Here is an 11,247-nt window from a genome sequence, read left to right as displayed (position 1 = left end):
AGAAACATGTATAGTACAAATATTTGAATAGACTTACCAGAGCAGTTTAAAAAGCAGTATCAGTCAAAAGACAGACAGTGAGGTATCAGATTTAGATTGTATTGAGTATACAGTCCACACCATATCTAGATTGACAGTGAAACTGACATTTTAAATGTGGCTCTATACTCCAGCATTTTGGATTTGAGATTAAATGTTTCATATGAGGTGACAGTATATAATGTCACCTTTTATTTGAGGGTATTTTAATACATATCTGTTTCACCGTTTAGAAATGAAAGCACTTTATGTATCTAGTCCCCCTATTTGAAGTAGTCACAAGTATTCTGACCAATTAACTTATAGTGTATTAAAGTAGTCAAAAGTTTAGTATTTGGTCCCAAACTCGTTGGTTGCATTTGCAGTTTGTTTTGGTTGTGTTTTGGGTTATGTTTTGCCCAACAATAACTGAATGGTGGATGATGACTGGATTCATCTTCTGTCTAATTGAGTAGATAACATGTTTCTAAACACTACTAAATTAATCCTGATGATGCCATGATTAAGACAAATCATGATTGAATCATGAATAATAATGAGTGAGAAAGTTACAGAGGCTACAACAAAACATGCTAACCTCTCACCATTACCAATAACAGAGGGGGTATGATCCTTGTTCCTCTGTAACTTTCTCATTCATCATCATTCACGATTCATTAATGATTATTCATAATTATGGTAGCATCCACATGAATGTAGAAGTGTTCAGAAATATCCTCTATTCTTACTGACAATACAAGTGAAGTGACTCCAAAATGACAGGACATTATTCACCATTCAGTTTCTATTAGGAAAAACATAATCTAAAACACAACCAAGACAAACTGCAAATGTTTTCAACAAGTTCGTAGAATCACAAGCTTGATGTAATCACTGCAGGCAAAGAATATTGGACAAAATACTAAACTTTAGACTAAATGAATTAGTCCAAATAATTACGACTTTTTCAAATGAGAGAACTACATACATTAAGTGCTTTCGTATCTAAACAGTAAAACAGGTATGTATGAATACCCTCAAATAAAAGGTGACATTCTGTACTGTTGCCTAATATGAAACATTATATCTCAAATCCACAATGCTGGAGCGTAGCACCAAATGTAAAACTGTAAGCTTCACTGTCCAAACACATATGGTGTGGACTATGTGTGCCTGGTAAACACATGTGGATCTGGTGAACAGTTATCACTTGTTGACCAACTACAGGAATACTGACCTCAGAGTCTCCAGTTTACAGTGGGGATTCCCCAGTCCAGCAGAGAGCAGCTTCACTCCTGAATCCTTCAGGTCATTGTTACTCAGATCCAGCTCTCTCAGGTGTGAGGGGTTTGACTTCAGAGCTGAGACCAGAGAAGCACAGCCTTTCTCTGTGACTCCACAGCCTGACAGCCTGACAGAGAGATCATCATGATTTCACAAACACACTGTTAATTTAACACCAGTAGTGTAGAAGGACAATGGCAGATGCATTTGGTTTATTCTCTTAAACAACCTATAGATTCATCTTCCATCTTCTAGAATTGTATGGGCATAATGTTATACTAATGTGAACATCAATGCATTTATTCAATATGTTTTTCAATAGAATATTATATACATATTATAATACATATTTTACTCTAAACATAATATTTCTTCCTGATGATTAGTACTTAAAAGTCATTTTATATACTCACAGAGCAGCTCTGGAGACTTTGACCACTTGCAGCAGCCTCAGAAGACCTTCCTCTGATCTGGTGTATTTCTTCAGTTCAAACACATCCAGCTCCTTTTCAGAAGTCAGCAACACAAAGACCAGAGCTGACCACTGTGCAGGTGACAGTTTGGCTTCTGAGAGACTTCCTGATCTCAGGTAGCTTTGGATCTCCTCCACTAGAGAATGGTCATTCAGTTCATTCAGACAGTGGAACAGATTGATACACCTCTCTGGAGAGGGATTCTCCCTGATCTTCTCATTGATGTACTTGACTGTTTCTTCATGGCTCTGTGAGCTGCTTCTTGTCTTTGTCAGTAGACCTCGTAAGTGCTTCTGATTGGACTCCAGTGAGAGGCCCAGAAGGAAGCGGAGGAACAGGTCCAGGTTTCCTGTCTCACTTTGTAAGGCTTTATCCACAGCACTCTTGTAGACAGTAACTTTACGCTTCTGTCTGATCCTCACAGAAAAGTTGCTGGATGTTGATTGAGATTCATCCATTAGATTCTCATTGTTGTTGATGAATGAGAGGAACACATATACAGCAGCCAGAAACTCCTCAATGCTCAGATGCACGAAGCAGTACACCTTGTCCTGGTACAGCCCACATTCCTCTTTAAAGAGCTGTGTGCACAATCCTGAGTACACTGAGGCTTCATTGACATCAATGCCAGCCTCTTTCAGGTCTTCTTCATAGAAAATCAGATTGCCATTCACAAGCTGTTGAAAAGCCAGTTTTCCCAGTGACAGAATGTTCTCTTTATTCCAGTGTGGACCTGTCTCTTCTTTCCCAAGATACGTTTCATTCTTCTGTTCGGTATGAAACTCCACAAGGTGTGTGTACATCTCAGTCAGAGTTTTGGGCATCTCTTCTCTCTTATGTTTCAGCATGTGTTCAAGGACTATTGCAGAAATCCAACAGAAGACTGGAATGTGGCACATGATGTGGAGGCTCCTTGATGTCTTTATGTGTGAGATGATTCTGCTGGCCAGGTCCTCATCACTGAATCTCTTCCTGAAGTACTCCTCCTTCTGTGGGTCATTGAACCCTCGTACCTCTGTCACCTGGTCAACACACCCTGAAGGGATCTGATTGGCTGCTGCAGGTCGGGTAGTTATCCAGAGTAGAGCAGAGGGAAGCAGATTTCCCTTGATGAGATTTGTCAGCAGAACATCCACTGAGGTTGACTTTGTGACGTCACAACAGATCTTGTTCTTCTGGAAGTCTAGGGGCAGTCGGCACTCATCCAGACCATCAAAGATGAACAGAACGTTGTACTTGTCGTAGTTGGAGATTCTTGATTCTTTGGTTTCCTTTGAGAAGTGATTGAGAAGTTCAATGAAAGTGTGTTTTTCCTTTTTCATCAAATTCAGCTCCCGAAAAGGGAATGAAAATACAAATTGGACATCCTGATTTGCTTTTCCTTCAGCCCAGTCCAGAATGAAATTCTGCACAGAGACTGTTTTTCCAATGCCAGCGACTCCCTTTGTCAGCACAGTCCTGATAGGTTTGTCTTGTCCAGTTAAGGGTCTGAAGATGTCGTTACATTTGATTGCAGTCTCTGGTCTTGCTTGTTTCCTGGTTGTTGTCTCAATCTGTCTCAGCTCATGTTCATTATTGACCTCTCCTGTTCCACCCTCTGTGATGTAGAGCTCTGTGTAGATCTTATTGAGAAGTGTTGGGTTTCCTTGTTTAGTGATCCCCTCAAATACACATTGAAACTTCTTCTTTAGATTAGATTTGAGTTCACGTTGGCAAATCACAGCAAGCTCATCTGAATCTAGAAATAACACAGAGGATATTAATATTACGTATGTTTTAAAGCCTACAATATTCTAGGACTGTTATGACATTTTAAATTATAATCATTTTTTCGCTTAACTGACTGTATAAATGTGTAAATGTTTTCATAATGCATTACAGACTGGTGTGACTGATTATATTATTATTGGTATTATCTCTCTCTCTCTCTCTCTCTCTCTCTCTCTCTCTCTCTCTCTCTCTCTCTCTCTCTCTCTCTCTCTCTCTCTCTCTCTCTCTCTCTCTCTCTCTCTCTCTCTCTCTCTCTCTCTCTCTCTCTCTCTCTCTCTCTCTCTCTCTCTCTCTCAACACAACACATTCTTCTGCTACTTGATGAGGTCACTAGGTGTTGTGTTAAGGCTTCTACAATATCATTTAGTTACACAGCTACTTTAGCTGTACTTTAGCTACAGCTTTTAAATGTTTGTTATAAAACAACATTCAACATGAGGCAGACAGCTCTTACTTTTCTCCAGTGTGTCAGCAAGCTCCTTCTGGTTCATTTTCCTCAGGACGTGCAATGTGATCTTCAGAGCCCCCTCTCTGGCACTGCTCTCCTGCTTCTCATCTTCAGCATCCACCACTTCCTTATCCTGCTTCTGACTCTCAAAGCCTTCTGGGAGTTCTGGACTAAGAATCCTCTTGAACATCTTCAGCTCGTTCTTCACAAATGTCATAATATTCTCTTCAAGTAACTGAAATAAATCAAGTGAATAAGTTAAGCAAGAGACTAAATGCTTTCTCATTAACACATTAATGAATGATTGACAGATCAACTTTACTTGAGGTAAACAAAACCAAATGTACATAACAGGACCACATACACTGAATATGGAGGCCAGGTCTGTTTGATGACTCTGGGAAGACTGACCACTGAGAATCTCTGACTCTGATCTCTCCTGTTGGTTTCTGTGGACAAAACATGAGATGTGGTCCTCTGTAGCTCAGCTGGTAGAGCACGGCGCTTGTAACGCCAAAGTAGTGGGTTCGATCCCCGGGACCACCCATACACACAAAAAAAAAATTTATGCACGCATGACTGTAAGTCGCTTTGGATAAAAGCGTCTGCTAAATGGCATATTATTATTATTATTATTATTATTATTACATTTCCTCATCCAGGGAGTGCACACACACACACACACACACACACATACGTGTTTATAGACAATATCAGGACTTATGACAAAAATGTGACATATTGGGACATGCCTTTCCCAAGGTCCAAGAGACCTGGGAATCAGAATAGTTTGGTCCCATGATTCTAGGAATACATCCATCTGTTGAGATTTTGTCTAGGGCTATATTTTGTTCAGACCTGATTTTAATAGTATATATGAGGACTTTTTCGGGTTCATGTGACATATAAGGCCCATAGCAACAGCAGCCCATAGATACACACTGATTTTCAGGTTTATGTGACTTATGAAGAACCTGTAAATAGGGTCTGTATTTGAACGTGGTTCCGGTTACATGTTGAAATGTCTGCATAAGAATCATAGGTGTACAATACTTAACTAAAGCTTTAAAAAAATTATTATAATAATCATGCTCACCAGATAGGTAACCTTCAACAGAAATGCCTATCCATGTTCACATAGCTCATAAATATAATATATTCTCAGTCTACTGTTTAAGTCGTATTATTGTTATTTATAACAATACATTTGCAGTCAATATTCATGTAAAAAAAGAGGGAACACTTTATGCCTTACTTTTATTGAGTGCCAGCGAAAATATGCAAATTAACAAATCAATTGAACACCCAGAATAGACCACCTACACTTTGCCTCCTTCCCTGCTATGCACAAGGCAGTAGAAATGGCATGTTTGAAATGAATGAGAAACTCTCTATTAAAGCATCCAGCTTCTATGAAACATGACAGTGTACATTCAGCTAACCTGTCTAAATAACATAGGGATTTACATCATAGTTACATAGTGCAAGTTACCATACACAAGGCCTGTTACAAGCACCCATTGAAATGGTAATAGTTTAACAGTAATTTAAACACCTTGCCACATTCAACAACTTGTGGTTAAGAACAAAGTGCTTCTGAAAACTTAGGAACAATAACAATCCCTTTAAGTACTGTTTATCTCTTTTCCCTGTCAATGAGAGCAGAGTATTAACATATATCATCAACTGTTATCCCAAAAAAATGTGACCATTAGTAGCAAACATATGCTCATTAATAGCCCTCAATTATACATAAACATACAAACATGTGGGATCTACAGTCGAGCCTATGTGGCATGTTTGTACAAGAACCAACAATATAAATCATTTAAGGAAAATAAAATAATATGAACATGAAACCCACAGATATTAACACTATCTGAGGAGAAGCTGATTGAAATTGGAATTGAATGGTACCTGAGCTACAGTTGGCATGCTCTAGTTCTATCTATTCATCTTCCTTTTTAATGCTACATTTCTGTTGTGGATGTAGTATTTGATAGCAACCCAGTCTCTGTCTTTCAGAGCTACTGGCTCTGCTTGGAGGCAGGAGTCACAGTCCTTTTTACCTGGTATTCTGCAACTTGTTATGAAATTAAGCAAATGCCGCTCAACAGCTTTCACTTCATCACCTGTCCACTTGCTTCTCACCTTCACAGCTTTCATAAATGGAAACAAAATACAACTGATTAACAATGAGCTCTGCTAAAGTGACAAATGGAGGATATGATACAAAGGATTCTAGTTAGTAGTTATATGATGTTATCAATACATGTGAATACAAAATGCTTACTAACCTTGCTTTCCTTTGGAGCACTTTGAGGATGCTTGGGATGTGACTATTTTACCATGTCTTGGTTGTGTGTTGCTCATGTGTACGTTATCCAAGGTGGTTGACTCAGGAGTGCCCTTCATGTTGTCCAGGGTGGTTGACTCAGAAGTGCCCTCCATGTTGTCCAGGGTGGTTGACTCAGAAGTGCCCTCCATGTTGTCCAGGGTGGTTGACTCAGAAGTGCCCTCCATGTTGTCCAGGGTGGTTGACTCTGGTGTTTGCCTCAGAAGTGTCTGGTCCCTAGAAGTCTCTGTTGTTGAGCCTTTGCAAAGTAATAATGAATGTGATTATGTTCTATGAGCTTCATGACAATACGTTTGCTTGCTTGTATTATTCACTGTAAACAACCTCAATGTCAGGCAATATGCAATTCTACATTAGATATTAACTGATATTTGAGATATAAACATAAACTGATTGCAAATCCATAAATGTGGAATTACTTATCACCACCAATGTGATTGTTAAAAAACAGATAGAGGATCATTTCGATAATCCCCACAGAAATGTGCATTTATGTGACATAACTTAAAGATATTACCACATATATACAAGTCAGGATACCTTTGCATTGATGTAGGTCAGCAATGGTTTCTTCACTGGAATCATCATCACTCATTTCTACTTCATATGGTTGGGTAAAAAACATTTACGGCCAATTATTTAAATTAAGGACTAACAACACTTATAATAGTTATATTTGAAGTGGCTAAAAACTATATTTCAAACAACATTTTACCTTCAGGATTGACCTCAATGTCATCCAGCCCTTTCCCCTGCAGGTAAGGCAGTCTTCCTTTTTCGATTGCTATCAACAGTTTGCTGACTTTTGCGAGCTGCAGGGTACTCTCTGGAAGCCGATAGAATTCTCTATGGACACGGATGTCATGTCCTAGAAAGGTGGCAAGTTGATCCATTTCATTTTCTTTGAGGTTTAGTAGTGTGGACAAAGTGGCGACTTGTTTCCGCAATCTTGTTGAGGTGAGTGCCTCTGGGTTCTTTGCACCACATTGTTTGAATACTTGCGAAAGCAGTCAGAGCCTCTGTAATGGGAAAGGACACCTGGCCGTGTAAACATGTACACATTTTCTTTGTGGACTTGACACTCTTTTCTGCTTATCATGAGGAGGTCCATAGCAGTGATCATGTCAGGGGTTAGAAGCACTGGAACCTTTCTTGACCTTTTACCTCGAATCTCAACTCTCTCAAAGTGCTCTGCAAGCTTCCTCTCGAAGTCAGTAAGGCCCCTCATAATGTCTGGATTCAGCTCCGTAAGATCCCTGGATGTGAAAGACTGAAGCTCCATTTTTGAAACTTCCCCTTCCCTCCTTCTGTTAAATAGTACTACCTGCATCAAAGTCACTTTAGGAAGATTTCCAAAGCTTTTGCTGTTGGGTTCTTCCTCAAGGTCCTTCATACACTTAGCACGCTCAGTAGCAAGAAACGTGTGCAGCACCGACACATCCTCTGTAAAGGGTCAAACCTGTGGTTTATTCCATTTGGCTTGTTGCTTTGCAGACTCTGCAACAGCAGGGCGATTTGCAGTGATGGCATTGCATTGAATAATGCCTGCAACTTTGGCTAAACTGTGTCCCAATTTCAAAGCCAATGATGGGATTTTATACGAGTTGCTTTCAACATCATAACCAGCAACATATCTTACTGCCTGTATCACATGGGGAAAGTTACAGGGCATAACAAGGACTTCGGTGCTCTTCAAAGGTGTTATAGCCCTTGCCGTTATCAATAGTCTTGCCATCGCTCTAATTTTTTGGCGTATGTAGTCATTCCTTCTCTCATATGGTTTCCTGGAATTCAACAGTGACTCGCCGATACAAAGGAATTCAGTTTCACTCCTTACAACCGAGGAAACGTCATCCTGGTTCATTTCACAAGCAATCTTCCAAACAGTTTCCTTAACTGAGTCAGGTCTTGGTAAGTGCAGTTGAATCCGTTTTCGCCCAACTTGAGGCTCTCCCTCAACAGACTTCTTCGGGCAGTTTCTCACATGTCTCCATAGGGAATTTCTTGCATACAGTCCTTCGCAAAATTTGCAGTCACGGTAGTCATCAGATGGTTTTGCATTACTAGGTCTTTTACAGGCAACCATCTCTCCAGTGCCACAGCTTGCCACTTCAGTATTATGGTCAAAGTTTCATCTCTTCTTAAGAGAGCGTAACAACTCTCTTCTTTTGCGGGATCCTTTATTAAAACTGAAAGCCATTGCAACATCAGGCTTTTCACTGTGGATGGATTCGAGGTGTCTTGCCAATTTATAAATGGCCTTTTTACAATAAAGACAAAATTGCTTCTTGTTGTACTTGCTTCCTTTTGCTGTTATTGACAAAGGTGTGACATTTATGGAGCTTTTCTGGTGTGATGTGTTCTCTGATGAATTGGCACTGCAGCTTATTACTGAAGTACAAGGATTGCTGCGCATCTTTGAATAACTTAATGTTCTTGGCTTCTCTGAACTGGTGGTACTATCCCCACTGTGTGCTGTAACATTCCCTAATGGTTTGTTCTCTGACAATTTGTGGTGGAGATTCTTTTCTGTGGTTTTATATTCCTTACTACAAGAACTTGTAGTACTTATAATAGAAGCATCCGAGGAATTGCCACATGAGTCTGGAAGATAGTCTGCAGCATCCGAAGATTCATCAAGGTCTGAAAAAAAAGAAAAAAAAGCATCTAATTCTGTCAATAACTTTATACATGTATTAATACCTAGGGTATCATACTCCCTACAGTACCATCACATTGTGCATAACACCTACATACTCACAGAAAAATGTATTCTAGTAAACTGATTGAAAGACCTCTGTCTCTCAGCTATCTCTTCTCATAACGATCCTCACAACGATCATGACGGCGCCTCAGATTTTGCAGATGGCGGCTTTTTCTAAGCTGTACAAATTTCTACAATGTTTCCTCACATCAAAAATACCACAATGTGTTAACAAAGAACATGAACTATTTTATCTAATGACAAGAATGCAGCTTTCTTACCTGCTTTGCAGTAGGACACTGGAAGGGTACAATTCCACTGGACTTGCTTGCCTTGAATGAAATTATGAAGAATAAATATTTGTTTTTAATAACACAGTACCGTAACAGTAAATTAGGATATTATACATTATACTGTATGTGAAAATAATTTGGGTTAAGAAATTGACAATACTGTTTTATAGATGACCTATAAATGAAAAAATGAATATGTGGATCTGGGGTTTTCAAGCAAGACTCTATAGAAATGGTTAAAACTGTACAATATCTGCTAACCAACAATATGAGGACCGTGTAACACACACACTCTACTCTGGTTGGGTCATACCATATCGGGACGTCATCTGAAACACATTTACGCCTTGAACAGACTAAGTACAAAATGAGGAGATGACGACTGAACACATCTAGAGTCAAGGTTCCTGACTTTGAGTTATCCTTTTGATGTCAAAGAAAGCTCACAACCTTAAAAGTAATGTAAATGGGTCAACTGCAATATAAATTAAATCACGCAAATTGATAAGAAATATGTTAAATGGGCAAAAACATTGCCCCAAAAATACAAAAACATAGGCATTAGAGAGAATAAAGATTAATTTTATGTTTTGAGGGGTGGTTAGTTCTGACAAATGGTCGGGCTAATTTTGTTTATGCTATGATATCGAAACAAGTGATGGGAATTTTGATATTGTGAACATTTTACACAAAAGGTTGGTTGTAATACAGTAAAAAGACATGTAATTTATATATTGGAATGAACTGAGACAACAATTTAATTTAAATAGAAAAGATCTACAATAAATGTGTAATAACCTGTTGGAAGGATGAAGTGGATCTCTGTCTCACTTCTGGGTCTGCTGAAGGTTGAGCTGGGATCTTGTCACTTGGTGTCTGCAACGAAATACAACAATAACATGTCAGAAATATAGTGTTTTATAATATAGATCATATCTATTTAGTAAACTAATGATCATACTCAGTTCAGTCACAATATATTCCTACCACCTGTCTATCATAATCCCCTTTGGGGTGAGACTCATTGCTGAGGTCAAGGGCTGCATTGACCACAGATGTTAGGAAAGATAATTCATATATGGATCTGGGCTTTTTATGCAAGACTCTATAAAAATGGTTAAAACTGTACAATATCTGCTAACCAACAATATGAGGACCGTGTAACACACACACACTCTACTCTGGTTGGGTCATACCATATCGGGACGTAATCTGAAACACATTTACGTCTTGAACATCCTAATTACCAAATGAGGACTTGACGACTGAACACATCTGGAGTCAAGGTTCCTGACTTGGAGTTATCCTTTTGTTGTCAAAGAAAGCTCACAACCTTAAAAGTAATGTAAATGGATCAACTGCCATATAAATTAAATCACGCAAATTGACAAGAAATATGTTAAATGGGCAAAAACATTGCCCCAAAAATACAAAAAACATAGGCATTAGAGAGAATAAAGATTAATTTAATGTTTTTAGGGGCGGTTAGTTCTGTCAAATGGTCGGGCTAATTTTGTTTATGCTATGATATCGAAACAAGTTATGGGAATGTTGATATTGTGAACATTTTACACAAAAGGCTGGTTGTAATATAGTAAAAAGCCATGTAATTTATATATTGGAATGAACTGAGACAACAATTTAATTTAAATAGAAAAGATCTACAGTAAATGTGTAATAACCTGTTGGAAGGATGAAGTGGATCTCTGTCTCACTTCTGGGTCTGCTGAAGGTTGAGCTGGGATCTTGTCAGTTGGTGTCTGCAACGAAATACAACAACAACATGTCAGAAATATTGTGTTTTATAATATAGATCATATCTATTTAGTAAACTAATGATCATACTCAGTTCAGTCACAATATATTCCTACCACCTGTCAATCATAATCGCCTTTGGGGTG

At 38.7% G+C, this 11,247-nt stretch overlaps 2 protein-coding genes across 3 annotated transcripts in view; both read right to left on the bottom strand.

The window, feature by feature from the left end:
- Positions 1 to 1,711: 1,711 nt before the first annotated feature.
- Positions 1,712 to 11,247, bottom strand: part of LOC311114824 (uncharacterized protein) — a gene marked incomplete at its 3' end in the record, with an annotated part of 83,858 nt that continues 74,322 nt past the window's right edge. The window contains exons 11-13 of the mRNA XM_084190057.1: positions 4,358 to 4,442; positions 4,000 to 4,228; positions 1,712 to 3,513 (exon numbers count right to left, since the gene is read on the bottom strand). Of these exons, the coding sequence (XP_084046183.1) occupies positions 1,712 to 3,513; positions 4,000 to 4,228; positions 4,358 to 4,442 (2,116 nt within the window). The remainder of the gene's footprint in view (positions 3,514 to 3,999; positions 4,229 to 4,357; positions 4,443 to 11,247) is intronic.
- On the bottom strand, positions 5,232 to 11,109 carry LOC311114831 (uncharacterized protein). 2 transcript variants are annotated; one of them, XM_084190062.1, is made up of 7 exons: positions 11,029 to 11,109; positions 10,145 to 10,222; positions 9,335 to 9,385; positions 7,065 to 8,992; positions 6,890 to 6,949; positions 6,291 to 6,587; positions 5,232 to 6,152 (listed from the first exon to the last, which is right to left on the bottom strand). In XM_084190062.1, the coding sequence occupies exons 4-7, from the start codon at positions 7,240 to 7,242 to the stop codon at positions 5,938 to 5,940; spliced, it is 750 nt and encodes a 249-aa protein (XP_084046188.1). In that variant the 5' UTR covers positions 7,243 to 8,992; positions 9,335 to 9,385; positions 10,145 to 10,222; positions 11,029 to 11,109; the 3' UTR covers positions 5,232 to 5,937. The 2 variants fall into 2 exon arrangements, with proteins under 2 accessions (XP_084046188.1, XP_084046189.1); XM_084190063.1 differs by having other exon boundaries at positions 6,890 to 6,946.

This window comes from Coregonus lavaretus, assembly GCF_964263955.1.
Source record: "Coregonus lavaretus genome assembly, contig: HAP1_SCAFFOLD_233, whole genome shotgun sequence".
Classification (NCBI taxonomy): Eukaryota; Metazoa; Chordata; class Actinopteri; order Salmoniformes; family Salmonidae; genus Coregonus; species Coregonus lavaretus.
Note: the sequence above shows the minus strand (reverse complement) of the source record. Positions and strands in the feature narration are given on the sequence as shown.